Consider the following 25,452-nt stretch of genomic DNA (forward strand, 5'->3'; position numbering starts at 1 on the left):
AAATCCGTAGTGCGGGGGTGGGACACGGCCGCGCGGTCGGCGACACCGTCGCATTTGAACGCTGCGAAATAAAGTGGGCGGTGGCCGGAGGAGGGTATCCTCCTTTACCAATGCTCTAGGGACGGGACGTGATCGTCTTTTGTCGACCATTGCCGCCATCCTGGGCCCACTCCCCACTTTTCCGTCTCTACGGGGATTGTGGTTTTCTTAAGCCTTGTTATTTTTTTGTTTCGCCTCGTTTGCTACCTTTTGTGTGTGTGGGTGCCTTGATCGGTCGTTGTTTTCTTCCCCTCTGCCCTTTTAGGTAATTTTCTTTTCCCTCCCCTTTTGTGGGAAAGAAATAACATTATTAGTGGCCACGCTGGTGGAACGCTTCGTTGGAGTTTTCGATGCGTCCCGCAGGCCATTATTTCCGCCGTGGATGTTTGGTTTGATATTTAACGGTGAATATCTGAAGACACATAACGAAGGTAAATAATCAATTTAGGTATTTTTTTATGTGAAACAGATTCATCGCTTCATTTCGTCGAGATGGATTGTTTAACTCGGTAATTGATTCGTAACTCAGTATTGTATAGCTGAATTTTTATGGAATCGGTTCAATCCGCGTAAATTTGTCCGTTAAATTTGATGATTGATGAAAAGACGATCATTCACAAGTCCTAAAGCGCCGTTTGTAGAATGAGCAGATGCCAGTTCTTGCAATTAAGGCCTAGAGATTATTTATTTTGAAAGGCTTATCATTTAATTTCATTCGTTAGCGTAGCATATAAGCTGATACTTGTTTATTATCTATACCTATTCCTGGTAATACAACCCTGGACTGCACCTTCAGTATTAAGTTTTCCGCTCTCGTACAAGCCATAATTTTCAAGATGATGGCGATAGCTGTCATGTATGTGCCATTTGAAGGTAGGTTTATATTAGCCATTAGATACCTATGCGTTTAAATGGTCTTGACTAGGAGGAAAAATATTTGGCTAATCTTCGATTTTGATTAGCCATGTCATATTTTTTGCCAAAATTTAAATACCGTAGGGTACACGGCTTTCGCTTTTTTGCATTAAAATACAAATATGTATTTACAAGTATGAAATCACTGCACTTTGTATACACATAATAATTTCGCAGGTGAATGCAGGTTGCTATAGAGCGTTCCACATTTAGTTGACAGTTTGGGCTCTTATGGAGAATCGTTTCCCATGTTAATCTCCATAAGGCCAGGAGCGCGGTGTTGTCAATAACAGCACGAAAATTAATGTTGCGTTATTCACTGATTAAAAATTGCATTCTATTTTAGAAAGAGATGCTGCATTCAATGGTTTTAATAGTTTTTCGCTAAAAATTATAACAAAAGCTATAAAAAACATTTCCTTAAATTTCCGTCAGAAACGTGTATTTTTTTACTTTATCTTCTTCTCGCAATTGCTGCCTGACCGTCGTCTGTATTGAATTGAATCTTCTGCACAAAATACCTCTTATTACCCTCAAATGGAGGTCTGTCTGGCAATGCTATCAGGAAATTGAATCCAATTACTTTAAGATTGGCTATATTTTGCTAAGGAACTCCTGTATTAGGAAAAATTTCAGTTTACTTATAAATAGGTGATTGACAGGGTTGAGTTTGGGATGGAGTAAAGAAAGAGATACTTGTACTTGTAGAAATTGTATCCTTACCTTTACTACGACACAGCTTTTATAAAAAGTGTAAATCCTAGCTTGAAATAAAACTTCCGTTGAATACTTTTTGAGATACTTTAGAAATAAATAGAATCCCATCGTTCACGATTGGTTTTTGTTAAATCATGTTGCTTTTTTGACTAATAACTAATAATGATTATAAAAGTCGCGACTAAGAGTTATTTTCATTAAATATCCTTCGAATTTTCTAAGCTCTTGCGTTTGAAACTTCCATTATTTCATTGTGTTCGAATGAGTTGTTTCTTCTTACGCTACTCCTTTCGCTTTTTGTTTGATTCAAGAGGTGGGATACAAAAATAGATATGCCAGAGGCGTGTTTCCTCAACGTTTATGCGGGGTTTAATATAAATCCCTCCATAAGCAATGCTCTCAGTGGTTAATTGATTTTTACTATAGCATTAATAGCCTTTTGGGCTGAGAACAGTTACGAAAGCATGGTCTTATATAACAATTTTCTTTTCATTCATTTAAGTTATTTCTCAAAATTCCCTCACTTCCGCGCTGATTCATATTGCTTCTACGCCACAAATTGCTAATTGATCTATTATGGCTGCGATGTGATCATTGTTATTCAAACGAATTCAGATAAATTTACTGTTTTACACAAGTGCTTAAGCTAGGAAATTTTACAACAGCCTTCGGAGCTGCAACTGATTTAGGTCATGTGTAAATTTTCATCTAGGAGCAATAATGTGGAAAATATTTATCTCGAGTATCAAATTGGTACATTTGAGCATATTTCAACGTATCAGTGAGCGGTCCACTGCGATGGAAAGGGAGTCCTTGCGAGAGAACGATTTTGTATTGTAGCTATTGCTGGTTATTTCGGTAACGATGGAGTTGATACTGTTAGACGTCCCATGGAAAAAATTATGTCGCGAGACTTCATCTTATTCAAAATAGGAAGTGTTAGACTGTGATGTTTCCCTTTAAGCAGCACGATCTCAATTTGTGATCCCTTGATTTTTTTAGTGCGTTTGCTATTGAGCATGGTTGATGTAATGTGAAAAATTTCTAAGTGAGTCTGACATTGCTTAATCACCCCTCTATTGATTCTATCACAGCGTCCTTGGGTCCTAGACAACACTTTGCGTGCTATGGGCGTAATATTACGCCACGTAAAATCCTTCGTAAATCTTAATTTGCCCCATAATTTTTAAAACAAAGAGTTGCTAACCTCTAAATTAACAAATGAAAGAAAAAAATGCAAAATCCATTCTTTTAAATGATACAAAACACCTATCCCTCGCATCAGTTAAGTGACCTCGAATTAAGGAGAAAAAGAGCGTGTTTGAATATGATTTTCAAATCCCATGTTGGTGATCTTGCGTGGATAGAAACAACAATAGATTTAAAGAGCCGCGTCATTTATCAAGAAAAGATCACAAGCACGAAATAGAACCAGCTTTCAAATTTGGTGCAATATTCTTCCCGCTATCGGAGGATAAGGGAACGGTCTTCCTAAAATAGTTTCTGAACCCTTCCCGCGAAACCAAAAGACCTTAATGAGAAGGTTGTTGAAGTGTTACGAAGATTTCAAATACTAAGTGTTGAAACTATGGTCGGTCGTTGAGTGGTGAATTCAATAGTGTTGGAAGTACCTACCATTTGTGTTTTTATCATGGATATGGCAAACTTGCACAAAATCAAGGCTGAAATGATTTTATACGAGAAGGCGAATATTGAATTTTAAGGGCCTTTACATTTTGTATATTTACTGTGTTTGATACAAAGTTTATATGGTATTAATGGTTTATGTTTTTCCCCATGTTTACGTTTTTTTCCTCATTTCAAAGTCATGTATTACTTTGGGTAAACTTTAAACATGTAGTAATTTGGGTAAACTTGTAACCAATCTAAGTTACCACCCGACCGAATGGTCTACTTGTAACTTTATTTAAGCTATAATTATAATTGTCAAAAGTTGGTCGTTGAGTAATAACATAAAAGTGTTGAAATCGGCCTGCATTGGGGCAGTCACCTACAGTATTAAGGTCAGCATGGTAAGTGTTAATTAGCCTTTTTATCCAGGCCAATGAAATTCTATTCGATGCCGTTTCAGTGGCTGTGAAACTGACTTTATCTTCAAGGTGATCTTGCATATATTCTCTCCCCGGATAGCTTATCGGTTACTTTTCAACAGTTCACTGTGTTAGAATTTTTAACTCTGTGAAACTCTTTTAATTTTCGCGTTCCTCCTCGTGTTCCACGAGCGATACTCGAGAAACAAGTCGGTCATACGTTGGCTTCCGAATATTTCATGACTCTCACCGCGATCGTTGGCTTGATGAGATAAAGAGTTTTGGCGAACGCTCCACCCTTTGGGAGTTGTTCGCTTGAAATTGGATTTCAGCGGAATTTGAGGAATCAAAATGGGAACAACAGCAATCAGTCGATACACGCCTTGAGTAATGAACGACCTATATCCCACTGGATCTTCATTCAGCTGCAGTACATTGCACGGTATATGGTAAAAGAGATAGTTACACTTCATGCTTATCTTAACGAAGCGCTTTAAGATAATATTTCGTACACGTGTGCATTTCATTCAATTTTATTTGGTGAGTATGATACATTAGAAAATAAAAAAATCAGTGGTTTCATTGGAACCACCTTAAAGAAAAAAAAAAACGTTTTTCTAAAAATATGGCCTCTTTTAATAACCTTAACTTTTTGCTGGGAGATTTCGTGGAACGTGATATTAGGTTTTATGATGAAATTAGCGGGAAATATGATATCTTTGTTTATCATTATATTTCAATAGTTGTGACAGGTAATACAAGGGCGACCTGGGCGGCAGGTAACCAATTACGCCTTACTTAAGAAATTATATCCTACTACGCATCACCTTTCAGCATTTAGCACCTTAGAGTAGTTTTTGTACACTGCAATAAAGTCAAATTATGTTCGTAGCTGAACAGAAATACTGTACGTATTCCACAATGATTAGTATAGTTTTTAATTAATAATTGATTTTTTGGCTTATTCACAGTTATTGTACCCTTTTCACACGCTACCTCTATTGCCTTATGTATATTATGATTTATTTGCGAAAACTTTCGGTAGCATGAATACCGCTAAACTTTCTTTCATTGGCCACGTTTTGTATATTAGCACAGGGTCTTGAATACAGACACGTTGAGACTTACGGAATTCTGGATTTTGGGTCTTGGGATCTTTCGGGCATGGGAGGTTTGATAACTCAGTCAAAATCATTTGGTGGCTGCAAATAATCTGTATAATTTACTTAAAGGGTCAGATTTAAAAAAATTTATGTAGGAGGAATTATACACAAGTAGTTATAACAAACTATTCACTTCGCATTACTATCTTCTCTTTTTTTATAATTTTATACTTTTTATACTTTCTGGCATTACATGCGCCTGCATTTCCTGCTCTATGCAATGCATATCACATTATTTTGGCAGCCAGAGATCTCATGGCATATTGCATGCGTCAAGCATTAAATACAAGATATCCTATTTGACTTGAGTGCACTTGAATGAATGGAGAATGTATTTGTGCTTATGTTGGGGGAGTGAGGTGCAATTTGGAGGAAAATACATGGAAACACTTTTTTTAACGAGTTCTGGATCTGTTTGTCATCTGGAGGACGATTTTTTAAATTAAAATCCTGCAGTCTTCTCCGGCTATTCAGGGAGGCCAGATATATTGGCACATTTTCTCCGTGTCTATGCTTGTAATAATAAAACTATTTTTAACTGGCGCTCTGTTGAAAATACGATGCCAAAATGGTCTCATAAAATATTCACTGAATTTTTCCCCTCTAGTTACCCGATTAATTCATCCGTATCAGTGTAGTATTTGATGTTACTTGATTCACCTTTGTAATTTCTCTGATATAGCTGGTTGGTTAATTTAAAAGTGTCTCAATTTTCATGATACATCTGAAAAGTAAAATTAACGAAAACATTTCCGCGTTAATTTTATTTGAAAACTATTGCCTCGATCAATTAAGAAACTGGGATCTCCAGTACCGCTAAATGGCCTTCGAACTATGAAACACGACAAGGGAGTTTGCAAAATCGACCTAAAATCGATTGCGAATTTTTGGTTTTTCCAATTTAATGGTTAAAAACTTGAGGTCCTCTAATTTAATCATTTTTATATTTGAGATAATTTCCCAAGCGTTATTTATGACTGCTACATTAGAATGTGGCACTTTTATATATAGGACTGACGCCATCCTCTGCGTATCTGCTGGCACCTTATTGTAAAATCACCTTAATCCTCAGCTTCCACATGTCACATTCAATAAGTCGGCTACCTTTCTGGTAACTGCCGTTCTTCCTTATGGATAGAATCCTATACGGATATTCTTATCTTAACCCGGTAACGCCTGAATTAAAATGTTTCTGCGATATTTGTGGTGATCATGTATCTCAATATCAATGAAATTCGGAGTCATTAGGTGCAAACTTTATTCTTTTTCCACTAATAATTACGCCTTATGGTAAATTACCACTTACAGCGGTACCATGTGGTACCTAATACTAAAATGTTTTGCATCATTACATCCCAAATATTAGGCTCACATCAAATAACCATACTTTATATGACATGCACATGTTATAACAACCATAATTTCATAATAAACCTTTGTAGTAACAGTACATAAGGCGTAAGTAAAAGAAAATCGAAATGCTTGGACTAAAAATCCGTTTTTTGGGCTAGTTGATAATTCACAAATTTCAAACGGCTCCAAATGCGTCAATTACGGCTTTAAATACCAAACTTTTCGGAAAAATGTTACTAAAAATATTCTTATCAATTTAAAACTCTAAAAAATCCTAATAAATTACGATGAATGACAAAAAAGTTACGTTTAGCACTGCACTACCAGACGGTACCATTTGGTACCGCTAGGCGTTAACGGGTTTACCCTTGATGAAAGCGTACATTTTAAGAAAGTTAATGTCGAAACGAATGCTCCCCTATTACTTCCATATTTTTCCTTACCTCTCTCCGAATAATTTCCCATTCTAATTGTGGTCATGCGCTTTGTCTTGTAATATCTGGTTGCACATTTTCAAAGGCTTACGTACTTCAAGGAGTTGCGCTGAATCAAATTTTTTTTCGGAATTGCCGTTTCCCTTATTTTTTCTTGGACATGGGCCACTACACCTTTGGATTATTTTTTTCCGCATTTCTCTGCCCTTCCAGACCCTTTTTTTCGTTCCACATCGTTCGTCATTCCCTTTTAAATTTCTTCGGTATCCTTGTCCCCTTCATCTTTCCCTCAAACACCACCATCCATTCCAGGGAAAGGGATTGCGCTATTTTTTTTATATCTCGCTCAGACTTCTTTGCAATCCTCTTACCTCCCGTAATTTCATTTCTCCTCTTCTTTTCTCTTTCTCTGAATTTCTGGGGACGCGTCCCTTTCGTTCGACTGGGCGTATTTAGTTTTTTTTATTGTTGGCGCATTACTTATTTGATATTTACTCTGTCGTCTTCAAATTTTCAGCCTACTTAGGTTAGAACTTTGCCAACTTTTGTCTAAATATGAATTTACTCAAAATACTAATGGTATAGGTATCAGAAATTTTAAGGGTAGGTATATAGATTAAAAATTTGTCAGCATTTGCCTGTGCATAAATTGACAAAAAATAGTGAAGTATAGATGGTCTTCAGATAAAATATTATATAATTTATTGTTCACATATTATATCATCCAATTTAAAGATTTTTTCAAACAGTTTATCAGTTTTATGTCTTAGCATATTATTGAATTGAATTCATTAACAAATGAAAATAATCAGCGATGGAAAAAATATATGAAATAATGCAGAACATAGGTACATTATAATTTACTCCCGATTTTTTGCAAGTATGAAGAGTCTGATTGGTTTGGGAAGGTCATTTCATGTTTGTTGAGCGGTAGCGCTAAATAATTTTTGAAAATTTGTGGACCAATAATGGGTTACATGAAGATAATTGATTTTAGCTCTAGTAACAACATTAGGCAATGTAGTTCTCCTAGGATATAATTCGATGATGTATTGTGGTTAATTGCTTTTAAGTGCGTTATGAGGAACAGGAAATTGATTACATAAGTCTCTTTAATTTATCCAGAAAATTTCAAGAATTGGATCAAGTTTTATGGAGAGGGAAAGGAAAGAAGAAGTGCTGGACATGGTTGATGAGGAAAGACAATTCTAGCAGGATGCATTACCGGAACATACAGTTTGGATGGAGGGGGTACTGATTGGGGAGGGGATACTAAAATCCTTGCTAATGTTAAGAATGTTAGATGAGCGAGGGTAGGGTAGAAATTAGAATTCACAGATACGAGGTACGCTCGGAAAGTAAGTTCCGTTTTGAAATTAGGAAAGTAGTCGCAGGGGCCTAGTTCTGGAGTTGTATTCAATTAATTCAATTAATTTATTATCGTGGGCCATTTGGCCCATGAGATAGTTTACAAGTGCACAACAATTCAGTAAAAATTATTTGACAAAGGTTTAAAAAAAACACTACAGCAAGACACAGTAAATGCAAAAAAATAAAGAAAAGAAAACATAATATATAAAACTATACTAGCATATACATACAATTGCATACCGAATGCGGATATCTAGCCACACAACATTTTCAGACATATTAAATACATTTAACAGCAAGAACAGATTCTTCAAAGAAATTTATTGCACAAATCTCTACTACTCTTGTGCTATTTTTGACGTAGATTCCGTGATTTTTCAAGTATTTGTCATAGCGTGGCACACGTTTTTGTTGATGACTTGTGACTGTTTTTCGATGTTTTTGATCATCTTCTGCACAGCCCTCGACCTCGCTCCAGGCGAAATTCACTTGTTTCTGCATCTGAAGTCTTTTCTTGGCGGACAACTGTGACGAAGAGCTGAGGGAATGACTTATATTTTTATAATCCTTACATTATTCTATGTGTAATATTAGTCCAATTTAGTAAAATGGATTAAACTTTAAAAATTCTCTGAGCTCTGGGTGGGGGGGGGGGGGGGGGGAGTTTATCCCCCAAAACCCCCTCGCTGCGCCACTGGTTCCAGCAATCGTTGGACCTCATGGATGACTACAGTGGCGGCAATAATTAAAAAAAAGGGTACACAAAACTTGCCCCATGCCGTGAAAAATAACAGGAAAATGCTAACGCATAGTTATCAAAAATGTTAAGGGAATATAGATTGAAACTTGGTCATCATTTTCCTGTGCATAAATTGGTAGAAAATGATGTGGTATATTCTTCAGAAATAATAATAATCTAGATTACTGTAATACATTATATCATACAAGTTTAAGGTTTTTTCAAACAGTTTACATCTCAACAATCACTTTTATATCTTAGCATATTATTGAAATGTAATCATTAACACTTGAAAAATTAACAGCAATGGAAAATGCCTGAAAGAATGCAGAGTATAGGTACATTATAATTTGTTATAGGCGGTCAGCGGTACAACTGCGACGAAAAGCTGACAGACTACACTGGCGGAAATAATTTACGAAGAGGGTGTACGAAAAATTGTGCCATGCTTTGACAAATACTTGGAAAATCACGGGATCTACGTCGAAAAATAGTATAAGAGTGGCAGAGTTGTCTGCCGTACATTTCCCTGAAATATCTGAACTCGTCCTTTTTTTATTTCAAAACGGAGCTTACTTTCTTAGGAGGCCTTACTGAGAACTAAAGAGGAAAGTCCTATATGGGAGGGCAGCCAGGCTGGGGTGTTTCGAAAAATGCTCATGTAAAGCTACCTTAACAAGTAAAATACTTTAAGGCAATTTGTAGGTATTGACTTCACTATTCACATCGTTGTCATAGTCGGAGGGAAAGTTATTATAACATAATGATAATAACGTTAGTCGGTGAATTATGTTATTTTATAATCATAAAATTAAACTTATTTGAAGTTAATCATTCAACTAAATGGCAACCTACATTAGATAGCAGTGTCTCTTGAACTGATCAGTAAGTTTGAAATGTTTTTCGATCAACGACACCACGAATTATTTTCAATCTTCCCAAAAATAGTAAATGTATCGCAAATTCCATTCTTAAAGATCCTCAAAATTAGCTAATGTTCACATATACATTTTACTCAAGTTCTTAGCATTGAAGAGCAAAATGACTTTCATAAGGCCATGCACGAGGATTTTTATCTAACTCACATTTTTTTGCCATGTTCCCCTCGTGATTGGGTATAAATTTAAGTATTGTGTAAGAAAAATGTTTATCTTGGCTTTTCAAATGTAGAGCCTCTCTTAGAAAAGTGCGAAGACATCACGGATATTATGTGATGATTTTAAACCGAGTAATATCTGTGTTAATAACAGACAATGTGGACCTGATAATGGCTGTAAATTTACACATTGACTTAAATAAATGTTTATTTATGCATTGTAAATATCGAATGTCACTTTAAGAAGAGCATGAAAATCTATAATTCCTTCTTTCCAGCTAAATAAGATCTGTACAGTGATTACAAAAGTTGCAGAATATTCGCTCCAATAGCTTATGTATTAAGCGAGTTTAATACTGCTAGCGAAAGCGATTAAGCGAAAAGTGAAATCTTTCAATCGCGCGAAAACGCGACGGCTAAGTAGAAATGCTGCGGAAAGTCCGTGTGACGTATTTCTGGTTCCAGCTGTCGCCGTGTGAGGTGACTTTGGGGCGAGACTTTAAGCGCTGATGCGACACAGGCTGCTAGTAGCTGGTAGAGTACCCTGCTAGGAGGCAGCGCATGGCTTAAATAAGGATTATTATTACCCTATCAAACGAAGGAAACTTTCCGAACTTAGGTAATTTATGGGTGATTATTAAGAGATGTTTCCCTGAGCTCTGTGCCTCATGCATGCATTGGTAATCTCAGACAATGTAAAACTCCTATCTACTCGTATAGAAACTAGGTCCCTGTGACGTCACATGGAGTGGAATCGCTTGGGCGCCAATCTGGCCTTTTTCAAATGAGGTTAAAATTGACCATTGCCATTCGTCTAAAATGAGATTTCTAAAACCAAATAATTTGTATATTATGAATACGCCAGTGGTGGGTAAGGAATCGCAATCAATGCATTTCGTTTTCTTTGATGAAGGAAACTATCCTATTAGGGCAAGGCTCTGTACTATTTGTTTCTTTGAACGACGCCATAGGCGGTACTGGAATCACATGCCAAGTACTCCCTTTGGATAATCTATTGCCGATATTTTTTGTAGAGCCTTGCGTTAAAAGGCGAGGCGTTCACGAGGAAACTTATGAGTGAATGAAGGTCCTGCGTTTGGAGGACTAGTTATGCTTTCAAATTACGAGCGTCCTGCTATAAGTTCAGAGTAGTCGAGGATTTTCATTTTATTGACCAGACTTTAGTCCTGGATATGATATAAGTCCATGAAGGGAAGGGATACTCCCAGAATTCTTCTAAAGTAACTCCATGCTAACCTGCCGCAATCGGTACATCTACATAATACTCTGCACCTCTAGGGTGTTTGGCAGGGGGTGATCAATCACCAGTAGAATACTTTAATACCATAATTATGGCTTGCATGCTTTCTATGCGATTGCCAGTAAAATTATCAGCCACTGGACTCCTGTCCGGCATTCCACGTACCTTAAAATGCAATCCGCTGACATTACTTAGCATTTAAATGCACTACGCATACTTCGCTTCTAAAAGTCATGACTATGGAGGACTAGTTCCAGTCCAACAATGAGCGACCCGCCATTGGTTGAATTCGATCAGAGTATTCGAGGATGTTCATTTTATTGATCAGAGTTTAGTCGCGATTATGATAAAAGTCCATGAAAGGATGGGATACTACCAGAGCACTTCTGAAAAAGCACTGCAGGAACAAGCTACTTCGTACGCAGTCACGCGCACGGGTGCAAAGTTAAATTAACCAAAGGATAAAAGGATGAACTCATCCTTTGGTGTATTTACCTTTGCACCCGTGCGCGTGACTGCGTACAAAGTCACTTGTTCCTGCATTGCTTTGAAATTCTTCGTCGCAGACCAGCGACAAAATAAGGTTTTTCACCCCTCAGTGGCTTAGTAAGCACGACCCTCTCCACATGTGCCACAGTGTGGACTTGTGACGTCAACATCTTTTTTGGTGAAATCCATCTCGAAGTTCTATCTGAGAAAATGGCTTGGTGGTGTAACTGGTTAACACGCCTGACTGGCAATCGGGAGATTCGGGTTCGAATCCCGGCTAAGTCAAATATTTTTTCAAGGCGAACTTAATCCTTTGGTGCATTTAACTTCTGAAAAACTTAATGAAAACCTACCTCAATTGGTAGAATGCTTAAATATAATTAAAATGATAATAAAATTTTTAAATATTATATAATAAAATAGGATAAAAATAATTTTTCTGTATACTGGCCTTTAAAAACCTCCCTCCCTGAGCCTCTCCACGTCATCCCTCCCTCAAAGTGCGCCTTTACCGTAAATCCCTTCTCCTCTTCTCGGTGCCTTCGTCGAGTCGTCTCCGATTCGCGAAAGAGGAGAAGCGGGAGTGGACGGAGGATAGGGTACGTCCTTCTTCTTTTCCTCCTCGGTTAATTCTAATCCCCTTTCCTCTCCTTTCGTGCGGTCTCTGCGGCCGCTTTGTCGCCTCCAGAATCCCTTTGAGGGCGAAACGCGAGGAAAAGAGAAGGGAGGAAGTAAGAGAAAGGGAGGATGGAAGAGAAAGGAAGGCGAACAGAGACGACTCCACGGACTCTCTTTGCCTTTTCTCTTTTGCTCGCTCGTCCCTCTTGCCTCGTTTCATCATTCTTTTGTCTTTCTCGTGATTTCATATTTTTTTCTCCAACCAAAAGTGACTTTTAAACCAAAGAAATAGTCGCGGAACGTCACAATGGTTATAAGCTTGGGGCCATTTTGACCTTGTACATTGTGATGCGTAAAGCAATAGGATTTATATTTATAATATTAAAGGTTATCATTTTCTAACCGCAATAAAAATAAAAATTGCTATTATTATTATTTTAAAACTTGCGATAGTGATGCCACTATCGTTATTCAACACATTGAACTCATTAGTCTGGTGAATTTTTTTTTTCAATGTCGAAACTGTGTGGAATTTTGGCACTATTATTGCAGTTGTGGGTGACTCCAAAGATGTAATCCGCTGACTTTCCTTTGGTGATTTCCTTGAATAATTGAAAATATTACCTTAATATCAGTTTTTTTGCTGTGATAAATTTAAAGTGGCTTATTTGGATCACTTGGGTTAAACATTAACGCAAATTCTGTGGCTTTCATTATATTGTCGCTTAAAATTGATAGCAAGAACGTTGTCCATTGGTGCTACATAATTGAGCTGTGAAATAGAAGGATATTAAAACGGTCAACAGTTAAGAAAAATATTGCAAATTCTTTGGCTTTAACCCTATCGAATTAATTAGTGTAGCTTAATCCACTCCCTTTGATTGATGTGGTATTTTTTTGCTTCCAAAACAGTCAATTTTAACACTGCCGATTTAATATACCATGCGTAGTTAGTCAAAAGTAGCATCATTTAAAACTCTTTGAAGTAATGCCTCATCACCATGAAATCACGCTTGACATTCAACATCGACAATAAAAATTGAAGTGCCCTGAGCAAAGTTTAGGCATTCAAATCTGATAATAGAATGTTTATATTCCGATATATATCGGCTGGAAATCAATCAGTTTACTAAGAAAAACCCTTCCTTTATATTAAATGTTAAATGAGTGATAGAAAATTATTACACTGATAGTATGGAGATATCTTGAAATCATAAGACGTATTTTATTTAATTGATTTTCTCTCTAAAATATAGAGGTAATTAATACGAAAAATAATAGGTTCTGAATAAATTTTCCAGGTGTAGATACTTTTTCTGTAGTTAGCACTCTTTTAACAAGTATTTTGGATGTATAGTTGGATATCCGTGATTCCAACAATCTCTGAAACTGTCTATTACTCAGCGAGCAATTGAACGAAAAAAATATGAACTCAACTCTCAATTAAAGAGAATAACACATTTAAAGCTCTTTTAATGACACCTAACAATCACATTTAATGCTCGTTAAAGCATTTAATGCTTTGTGATGATGGAATTCAAGTTAAGTATATGTTTTATATATTTAGCTTAGAAATGGTTTTACAGCGGGCAGGAATGAAATCGGAGAGATAATTTGCTTAAAGTTCTATTTTTTCCATAACTTGCTACAATTACCGTAAACAGTAGGAAATGGGAAGATGGGAATCTCGAAAGATCGATACATGCAGTAAATGGGGAAATCGGGTGAATCAGAACAAAGAATATCCTAAAGTGATGAGCTTTCTCATTTATCCTAAATTATGTCAAACAAAACCTGCCATACTGCAGAAGCTCTGAGGGGAAAACTCATTTGCATTTGGAATATCGCATAAATTCATTACAATTTCTTCTGTTGATCCCTATTTTTCATTAAATCATATATAGATGACACAGAAGTCTCGCTATGTCGTAGGCCAATGTGGTTGAATTTTATAAATTTTATTGTTCATTTTGGAACACGTTAGTGAAAATCATTATTTTATTTCCTTGAAAAACAAAGAAGGCCCTGTACGCTGTTTCCAAATAAGTGGAAGCCGTACTCTGTTTATTTTAGATTGATTTGTCTAAGGGAAACTTAAAGCAGAATATTGTGCGTTAAGTAAATGGACCAAAAACTTCCAAGTATGGCGTCACGTATAGATTATCGAGATATCTATATCTACTCCCACTTTTTTTATTACCTATACTCATGGCAAACATGATTCTTATGCAATTGCACGTAAAATGATCAGTCACTGGATTCCTAATTGGCTTTTTACGTCCATTAAATTGCAATCCCCTGACATTAGTCTATTAGATAAGATTAGATTAGACATTAGTCCATTAGGTTAGGCATTAGATAAAAGTCCTGATTGTGAAGGGCTTTTAGCACAGAGACATTTTATTATGAGCGACCCATAATTGGTGTTTTTTTCAGAGTATTCCAGGATCTTCATTTAATGGAGCAGAGTTTAGCCACCAAGGGTATGGTATAATTTTGTCCCCAGCGATTGAGGTAAAGGTACTTTTCACATCCCTTAATGAACTTTTTTCATCCTAGCCGTGTTTTTGGAGGTACTGTGAGAATGCAGTTGCCCATTGTGGCTTGCGGTGTTCTTATAATGGAATCAGTTGTGCTTCAACTTGCGGAAAATTAACCACGAGTAATTAGTAGCATTCAGTTATTGCGCACGTGATATTAATTAGCCTTTGCCTCACTAATATTGGAAGCATAATTTAGGCTTGAGTTGAGCGTTAATTGAGAATGTTAGAGATACCTAGAAAACAACCTGTGAGAATGAAGTTAATAAGCCATAAAGTTTAATTTTTTATCGAAGTTGTTATTATAGATGACCTTATCTCTCGCCATTTGGATAAATGGTAGTGGTTTTATGTACTTTGTAAGTTATTCATTATTTTAGGCTGTTAAAAATGATTTTTTATAATTTTAAATGATATAAAAGGCGCCAAAGAAGATATTATATCAAACGATGCCTAAAAATAGAATGTTTTACTTTAAATAAATATGTGTAAACGCAGAATTACGAAATGGCTGCAAAGGAAAAAATTAAAATTACAGAACGAAAAAACTTCAAAATCAATTTCAAGAACAAACAAAAACTTGAACTATGTAGCTCCGTAAATGCGATGAAGTAACCCTATATAAATCTAGCCAAAAATATTTCTGAGAAAATTTTAAATAATAAATCTTCCTGGATATTAAAAACTTAATAATTAATACGTAATTAATTTCTTATGTAAATTATATTATTATTATTATTATGATTTATTGATTTCTTATATTAATAAATAGCTAATAAATATCTAGAACTATATACTAAAAATGGTATAAGATCACTTACCTGTGGCTATTAATATACGTCTCCTTGTCTTGAAAAGCCCATAGGCGTGTGAGAACGCACAAGTGCTGCAGATGGTGATGTGTGACCTTTGTGAAGAATAAAATATCGGAATTTCCGCGAAAAGCTGGTTTTACACGTCGCGTTTGATAGCTATAGCAGTCGAATAGGCCCAACTCGTACGCGTGGACAGCGAGTGGGATGTTCTACGGTGAGAGTACAAATCGATTCAAGCGTTGATCCGACCTTTCAGCGAAATTGAAGCAGTTAAACTTTGAACACAATGCGATGATGGCTGTGGATATATCGCAAGCGGAAAATATTGATTAAAATTCGAAGGAAAGGGATATAATTACAGATTTCTTCATTTCGATATATTTGCTACTGGGGATCAGTGACGTAGCCACGCCAATATGTACATTACGACACATTCCGAAAGCGTTCATTTCTATCTCCTCGATAATCAAATAAGCATCTCATTCCACAGCGTCAGTCACTCCATCTAGGCGCCGTCCTTTTTTTGTCTCGTAGTTTTTGTTCCCGTAGTTTAAAGTAAATTGTGCTCTAATTAATTCACTCAATTTCTATAGGGAAAATAGTTTTCTTTAGTCTTAATTTTGGCGTAAGTGTCTTCTGGAACCTTTGAAACTGAAAGTTGTCGTGGTAAACGAGTTTTAGTCCAGTTTATTAGGAACTTTTGTTTTCAAATTTTAATTTTTCTATATTTTACAATCAATCATTAACAAACAACAATAAAGAAAAAAGGGTAAAAACCTCTATTTTTTACTTTTTCGTGCCTTTAATACTGTTTTTGAAAAATCAAGCTTTTTATGACATGGAGGTTCTTACGTGAGTGCTGATAATGTTTAAATATAATTAGTAAGTATAAGTGACGCATTCATCCATCAGGATCTTATTCACGATATCTATAATGTACCCAATCAGAAACCACGCTTTATACTTCAAGTGTTGTAAAGCTTACGCGCTAGTGCATTTTATTAATACCTAATATTATTGGAGGAAGAGTGTTTTTTAAATCTCGTTTTATTTAATTTTTATATTGATAACTGATTAGGAAATATTAAAAAGATTAAAATTTCTCTACTTCTGCCAACATGAAGAGCATTGGCACTTCTGGCATTCTACTCCAAAGCAATTGCGGGACACTAATTCGAAGTTATTGCTATAGTAATCTGCTGCTACCTGTAAAATAGGCTTAAATATAAACAATCTTTCATTTTCTGCAGCAGTGTAATTCACTGTAATACCGCGATTCTGGTAAGTCAGTAATCGTTGAGTTATAATTATGAAAGAGGAGCTAAAAGTCGTATATGAGCTTTCTGCGCTACTATTAAATAATTTTATTCCGAATTTAATGAGAGGAAATGTATAAAATCCGTGAGATTAAAAATTTTGGAGTCTTATAGTTGGATGTACTTTTTTTCTCTCCCCGATACTCATTCTTCTTGCCATCAGCTCGGCTACTTGAGCTCTTTCTCTCTCCATTACGGGGAACCTTTTAAAGTTGCAGGGTGTTACTTTATCCCGCCAAGAACATACGCCTAGTTCCACTCACGTCATGAAAGGAACTCTTTTGTGGCGGGCGCAAGTTTGAGAAAAACCCCTTCTCCAGAAAAATTAGTATTTTTTTTCTTCTTCTCGTTTCCTTCTAGCGCTCTTCAGGAATTTCCGCTTCTTTTGTCTCTAAAGCCCCTTCCGCTATCTCCCTCACTCTAGTTTCATTTTCTCCCTTCGTTACATAAAGCATCGAGAATAATGAATTCGAAGGGGACACGCGTCCCTTCTCCTTCCTCCGTGAATAGTTACCATTCGGCCTCCCCTTTTACTAATACCTCAGGGTTGCGTCACCCAAAAAAGCGGTTCCCCCCTTCCAACGTCATCGACTGCACGGAAAACAATGACCTCCCGTTTTCCGAGAAGAATAAGGAGGAGGGAGATTGAATAATTGATGGTGACTTTGAGGGGGTGATGCGGTCTTTTTAATAGGTCGCGTGGTCGGGCGATAAGACACTGGTTCCCCTTTTGCGCCGCCGGAGGGAAAAGAAAGGCTGGAAAAGAAGTGTGGGTCCAAGTGCGGCCTTTTTATTTTTTTTTCATCTGTTCTATTTTCATTCCTTTCCTGACTCTCGAACTCCTTATTTCGAAATTTGTGGCATCCCGTTTCGATTGATGGAGGAGTGTTTGGTGAAGCTGATCGGTTGGAATGAGGAAACGAGCAGCTGCCTTTCGAAATCAGCTGATCGCTGTGATCAATGAAGAAAAGAAAAAAGAAAACGGAAGCATTCCATTCCTTAGTTTTCTTGAACATACCCTTCTCACAGTGGAAATTCTATTCTTGCTTTCGTCAACAATCAGAATGGTTACCAAGGCATTATTTCTTTCAATATTTTTTCAAATCATTGAAGTCTTTGAGATCTTTGAATTTTTTTTTTCATGAGACTTTTTTCGTAGTTAATTTCTTTTTCATTCCAATAAAGCAGTTTTTAACTTTTTCCGGCTTTCTATGGAAGCTTCTTCGTGTTTTTTAGCTTAGATTATTTTTGGCTTTCATCAGTAATCGTTTCCTTGCGTTTTACCAATATTTTTCTGAAGATATTGAACTAAATGTTGTGCCATGCATATTTCAATATTCAACTCCTATGAATTAAAGTAGCTTTTCTTTTGATTTTGGTGATATTCTTGTACACGTTTTCTCCTCAGTTATTTTTTCTAACTATTATTCTTCTCGAAGTGATCGGAAAATGTCAGCCTACGCGTTTAAAGTTATTTATGGTAATCCGAAGATTTATATTAGTGATTAAAGCTTTCAGTATTATAAAACTGGTAATTTCAGGTTAAATCATGTTAAACCTTTCCGCTTTGGGAAATTAAAGAATAAACTTTACAAATATAATTGAAAAAGCACGACCCTGTTAACATAGCATAGTTACATCTTACGATTTAACTATGTTATGAAACACGGACCGTGCTTCTTCAAATATTTTAGTGAAACTAACGAAGTTTATTAAAAAAGTTTTTTAACTAAGTTTTCTATCATTTTCCATTTCTATATTATGCTAGCACAGATTAAAACGCTATTAATATATTTTGTTGGATATTAAATACGATTGGGTTGGCATATTCCTTTACGAAACCTCTCCAATCGAGTAAATGTCGACATAAAATATCCAGTGTTCTTTCGCTCAACCGCGGTTAAGACTTCGGGGAAGAGAGGTCGGAAATTTGGACTGTTGGTTCGATGCTGCCACAGGGAACATTGGAGGAACCCAAAACTGCGACCCGGCATTTTATTGCCTTCTTCAAGGCCTAACAATTAATTTAAACGACTCTTTTCGAAGCTCTGCCGAGCCGGCTCCTGAGTTTCAGCTCCATTTATCTCGGGAGGAGTGCTCGTTCCCAGACTCTGACTTGTCGTCTCCTAAGCTCTCCGGGGCTGCAAATAACTGCGAACCAAGGGGGCACTCTTCCACCCTCTTCTTCCTCCTCTCCCCCTTTTAACTCTTGGCCCTCCTCATGGTCTTGATTTCTCGGGCCTTAATTGGCTGTGATTTTTGTGCCTTGCTCTTCGAGAATCGCATTCAGCTCTCCGGCGCATCCATCAACCTCTTTCGTAATCGTCCCAACAATGGAATGAAACTTTAAACGGTGCCTAGATTGCTTGTCTATGATGAATTGATCTCTAATGGTATGAACACGTGATGCAGGGTAGCTTGATGCGGGGATGGTGCTTAAGAAAACGTAACAATTCTTCTCCACCGATCGTATTTTGTCTTCATTGGTGACGTGTTTCTATTTCAAAACTTGTGTTATCATCTTGAAAATTTATGAGTATATAAAATATCTCATCACAATGATATTCCAGTAGTTAGGTATATTTAAAATATTGGAAATTTTATAATAAAAATACAAAAAAATTAAAATCTTTCACCATTCATATTTCCCTTTGGCTCACCATGTCACTTGTGAGTTGCCCACCTGGAAAGACTCACTCATTCTGAGAAACTATACTAATTATTAAAGAAACCAAACGGCTCATCGCCGTCTTTGTAAGACAGGTTCAGACGTAGAATCGCTACCTCTGTCAGCGACTTGAGAATGAGTCTTCTTTAAATAACCATAAATTTCCAAGATGTCAGTTTTAAAGCGTGTAATACGTTTCACCTGGCATTTTGAACACGAGAAAGTAATGGCGGAAATGCTTAAAATTATTGATATTTAGTTGCTGAAGTGCATCAGTTGTTGATCACTTTTGAAAAATGAATGGACATATCATTATTTCTATATCATATATTTACTGGAGTATCAATTATGAAATTAATTTACTCGAGAATTATTACTTAATAGTATGAAGTGAACTCTTCTTTGACGCTTTCAATTCGATTTTCTACAGAGTGGAGATCATGCATCTGTGAATCAAATCAACTGTGAATTATCAAAATAGCCTATTTCTCTGCATTTAATCAAATTGGATGCCGTGAAGTGATAGAGAGAAGTATCTACTTTCACAAATGTTTTATTCCTCATTTCATATAGCATCGTGAATGAATGTAGTAATGAATGAAGACTTGTAGAAGATATAATAATGAATGATGGCTTGTGCTTACGCAATGAAATGACCTCTTCACCAAAATCATAAATAGTAAAATGAAATAAAACTTGCTTAATTTCTTCTTTTTTTAGCCCAAAGTCCCAATTTTATTTCTGCTTCATTTTAGCCCTAAGTCCCAATATTAATATTTTTTAATGTGGAATTCCCACAAAGACTTCCATGGCTGTTGGGAAACATCGTACCATTATGATGCCTGGTATCCAATGATTCAGACAGATGAAATAAAGTTAATAGTCTCTGTATAAATTCCATAACTTAATTACTTCTACTTGATAGATAAGTAATTTATGATACATCGGAGCAGAATATTGTTCAACGTTTCTTTACGAGTAAATTGAAGGATATTATTGTTTTAAGTGGGTATCTCGCAATTATATGACGGTGACCTAATGTTTCCTTCTCGCTGATTGATTTTATTGTGCGTCCGTCTTTAATTTTTACGGCTAATCCACGAATATTGTGATGCAGGATTCTCATATTGGTTTCTAAATTCACTTACATATGCTATCATGCACCGTATATTTAACTGGGGTTTAAAAAATCGCCACTCGCTTCGCTTACGGCTGTACAATCCGATTTTAATAGTAAACTAAATTGTAATTAGCGCGGTGAACCTAAGTTAATATTTCTGTTCACATAATCCATCAGGTTCATGACTTCCTTCCGCTGTTCCTCGCAAAAATAAAATCTCTGTTGGTAATATTGAGAATAAGTGGGTCGCTCCGCACTTAACGCCACGCTGGGAAAACATTCCTCTTTGCGAGCTGAAAGATTTGTGTCTTGACGTAATCGATGAAATTGTTTTCTAAAACTGACAGTGCCTGACGGTTTCCATCGTCTTTGGGCCAGATTCATGGCTGTGCGTGGATGTGGAATAGGATAGTTTCCTTCATCAAAGAAAACGAAAGGCATTGATTGCGATTCGTTACCCACCATTAGTGTATTCATAATATACAAATTATTTCGTTTTACAAATACCGGTTTAGACGAATGGCTATGGTCCACTTTTATCCTCATTTGAAAAGGGCCAGATTGGCGCCCATGCGATGCCACTCCACGTGACGTCACAGGGACCTAGTTTCTATACGAGAAGATAAGAGTTATACATCGTCTGAGGTTACCAATGCATGCATGAGGCGCAGAGTTCAGGGAAACATGTCTTAATAATCACTTATTAAAACTGGCTAAGGTCGGAAAGTTTTCTTCGTTTGATAAGGTATTAATAATCCTTATTTAAGCCAAGCGCTACCAGCCAGCAGAGTACTCAGCTACCCGCTAGCAGCCTGCGTCGTATCAGCGCTAAGCCTCGGCTCAAGGTCACCGGGCGGCAGCGGGAACCAGAAATTCGTCACACGGAGAAATTTCCCGGCATTCATACTTACGCGTCGCGTTTTCGCGCGCTTGAAAATTTTCACTTTTCATTTCCTCGCGAAAAATAGATATCGTCATTTAAAAATCTAAAAGCGTGAAATACGTACTCCAGGAGTAATAATCTTTCGGTTTAGACAATAAACAAATAATAGGAAACCACCCTATTCTCATTTTGAAACATTCATTGAATGTCAAACGAAGACGAATGAAAGATATATATATTTTTCGTGAGTAAGGAGGAGTAAATCATTTTGCTTAATTTTGGGCGATTTGGATTTCATAACCTATGAAAGCTTATCGCTTTAGAGCTGATTGAGTTTAGCTGTAAAATTAAATGGTTTTGTGCCGGGCTTGAAAATAAACAAAGACTACTAACAAATTCATTCATAACATTGTTTACGCTATTAAACATAAAAAAATAGACTTGTTGGAACTGCAGTTGAGAACCCTATCTTTTAATCCTTGAAACTGCAAACATCAGAATTGCAAAATTATGGCTCTAAGTATTTTAAACATATCCTAAATATCTATTAGACTCACCGTGAAACAGGATAACAAGAAAAGAGAAATATTGAAGCTAGATTGAATGATCGCAGGCTTTCCCGGCGTCTAGGATTGTGGAAGGTTACTCGGGATTTCCACCGTATTAGGTTCTCCAACTCCATATAGGCCGACGTTTCGATGAACGAGTTGTCCATTGTCATCAGGGCATGCCCTGAATGCCTCTGAAGAAGATGGAGTTGGAGATCTGACTCGGTGGAAATCCCGAGTAACCATCCATAGTGAAACCAGGCATTAATTTGATACTTGTGTGTTAAGAAGTGATTAAAATCTTACTCAACGCTCTATACATGGTTATATAAAAATGAATATATAGTAATGAATATATTGCCGATTCAGTGTCTTGGAGTATGGGTCTAGAAGAATTTTAAATGAAACGTTTAAGCAACGTTTCGGTATATATTTACTAAATATCATCATCATCATCATCATCACTGGTCAGCAATCCTAGGATTGGTTTGACGCAGCTCTCCACTCAGTTCTCCTATCAGCTTATTTTTTCACTCCTACGTATTTCTTCTCTTTCACATCTCTCTTTACTTGTTCCATATATTTTGTTCGAGGTCTTCCTTTTCCGTTCTTGCCTTCCACCTGTCTTTCGACGATTGTCTTTATCAGGCCATCATGTCTCAAGATGTGGCCTATAAGGTTGTTCCGTCTTCTTATCAAGGTTTTCATGAGGCTTCTCTTCTCTCCTACCCTTCTTAGGACTTCCTCGTTACTAACTCGGTCGATCCATTTGAGTTTCATCATTCTTCTGTAGCACCACATTTCAAAGGCCTCTATCCATGCTTTCTCCGCTGCGGTCATTGTCCATGCCTCACTTCCGTATAGGAGCATACTCCAGATGTAGGTTCTTATAAATTGTTTTTTTACATCCATATTTAAGTTTCCCGCTGTAAGCAGGTCTCTCTTTTGGTGGAATGCTCTCTTCGCCTGGGCTATTCTGCTGATAATTTCTTTCTTGCTTCTCCCGTCACTAGTTATCTTGCTTCCCAAATAACAGAATTCATCCACTTCTATCAGTTTTTGCCTCCCTATTTTAATGTTGGTCTTGACTTCTTCTCTTCTGCTGCATACTAAGATCTTGGTTTTCTTCGTGCTTATTTTCAGCTGATATCTGTGTACATAATTTTGTTAAATCAAGGGCATGAGAGGTTATAATATTGTTTTTGTAATAATGAAATTACAGAAAAAATAATTGAATCGTAAATTAATTAAAAAAGAAGAGGCATTCTACATTTTTTACATTCTTCAAGACCTATACTCTAAGGCATTGAATCAACAATAAAATACATTCAGCCCAAGTAATTTTCCACATTTATTCATCCACTCAACCGATTTCAACGTTTACACGTCATTACCTAGAGCTGTCTGTTAGCATCATTAAGATCTGCCTGTCTGTCTGACAGACAGCCCTTGATAATGATGGGCAAACATTGAAACCGGTTGAGCGAATAAAAAAGTAATGAAAATTACTACAGCTGTTTGTATCTTACTGCAATAAATTTCCACTAAGTGAATCCGACAACAATCGATCCAACTGAATCAACATTAAGCAAAGAAGTCAAGAGAATGGAAAAAATATCAATTTAATGAATACATTTAAATTTTCGTCTCACACGATAACAGTTGCTATGGAATGGCCGAAAACAGACGAGGGCTTGAAGTTTTCCTTCTCTTTGGGACCAGATTTATCCTCGCTTGCCCTCGCCTGCCTTGCATCGGTGGAATTCTCATTTTGGCCGCATTGTTCCCGTCTTGCCTGCCATCGATACCTTTCCCTTGTCCCGCCCTCTATGTATTGGCTGTCCTCTTCTTCCCTCGTGTTAGGCACACTGCGTGGGTTTGGAGGCGGTCTCCCTAAGAGGGGGTTTTTGGAAGGAGAAGGAGAGAAAAGGACGAGGGATGAATTCTTCGGATCGGAATTCTACCCGTGGCTACTTGACTTTTGTCCAGTGGTCACTTCACTCAAGAACTTTTCGAAAAACTTTCCCAACTCTGCAATTCTATCACCGTCTCTCCTTTTTCCCCATCGCACCGTTTTCCTGTCCTTCCACCTCGTGCTTCGTTCACACTCTTACCACCCCATACACTTCCCCACCCCAATTCTCCTCCATCCCCCACTCCTTCGACCCCTTTCTACGTGATGCGGAGTGTGCGGACGCCCGCCGCGCCGCCAGCGGCGGAATTCGATAATATATCCCTATCACTCCACCCCCTCTCTCCTTTCTCCACCCCCCCTTTTCCACATACCCACACTCCTTCCCTCAGAAAACCTTTTATTTTTGCTGACCCTAACATTTCGGCTCGTGGAGAGAACGACGATTGAACTGGTATTTTTCATTACATCCCCCCCTCAGCTTAAGAGGAGAGTGATTTTTTTCCACGTATTTGGTCGATTGGATGAATGGGGGTGAAAAAATCGAAAAATCCTCACTCTTTGCAACGTGAAGAGTTGAGAAAAAAAGAAATGGGAGATTGAAAAAAATGTGTTGCGTCAAAGAAAATGCAACATTCATCCAGTTACCTACCTGTTTTTTTATTATCTTGAAAATCGTTCGGTTCCTTATCCCTTTTTCGAGCAATAATATTCTCTCGGCAAAGTTATATTCGTGGCTTAAGTCATGCTTTACGTATTTTCTTTCGGTTAATTGAAATACCACGCTGTCATTTCCAGGAAGATATGATTCTGATAATCTTTTAACATCGTTATTAAAAATTCCCCTTACTTGCAATTGATTGCCTAAGTATAAAATTTTTTATTCCATCACTTAGATTTCATAAGGAATGATGGAGAGAAATTTTAAGTTTATGCTAATAGTCAATTAGATGATATGGAATATAATTTGTCTTACTAATTTGTGTAAAGAAATAATATGGAAGTTATCCGAAACCTAACTACCAACTATTTCATACTTTTTAACAATGAAAATTCTTAATTGATATTAATAAAATGTCTAATCTGGTTAACTTACTTTATTTTTTTGTTGATAGAGTAATGGCTAAAAGAAAAAATCTGATTCAAAGAATGTGAAAGAAAATATAATTCTCTAAGTTATCTATCAAAATTAGATCAATGTGAAACTAGATTAATTCAAAGTGAAATGAAATATCTTTCCAAACACTATTGAGGACTGAATTTAGCCATTTATTTCTAAAAGAAAGGTTTGACCGAATATCGCCCTCCAGAAAGTAATTTTTATTGAGGTGTTAACCAATACCTTGTCATAGTAGTTCAGGCGTTTTTTCCCCTTATTTTGCCAATCCTTAGTTGAAAATAACC

The 25,452-nt window shown here is 36.7% G+C and overlaps 1 protein-coding gene across 1 annotated transcript in view; it reads right to left on the reverse strand.

Annotated features, from left to right (window-relative positions):
- Positions 1-8,488: 8,488 nt before the first annotated feature.
- LOC124163002 overlaps positions 8,489-25,452 on the reverse strand; it is a 47,167-nt gene continuing 30,203 nt past the window's right edge. The window contains exon 3 of the mRNA XM_046539784.1: positions 8,489-8,581. Within this exon, the coding sequence (XP_046395740.1) occupies positions 8,489-8,581 (93 nt within the window). The remainder of the gene's footprint in view (positions 8,582-25,452) is intronic.

This window comes from Ischnura elegans, chromosome 7 (assembly GCF_921293095.1).
Source record: "Ischnura elegans chromosome 7, ioIscEleg1.1, whole genome shotgun sequence".
Classification (NCBI taxonomy): Eukaryota; Metazoa; Arthropoda; class Insecta; order Odonata; family Coenagrionidae; genus Ischnura; species Ischnura elegans.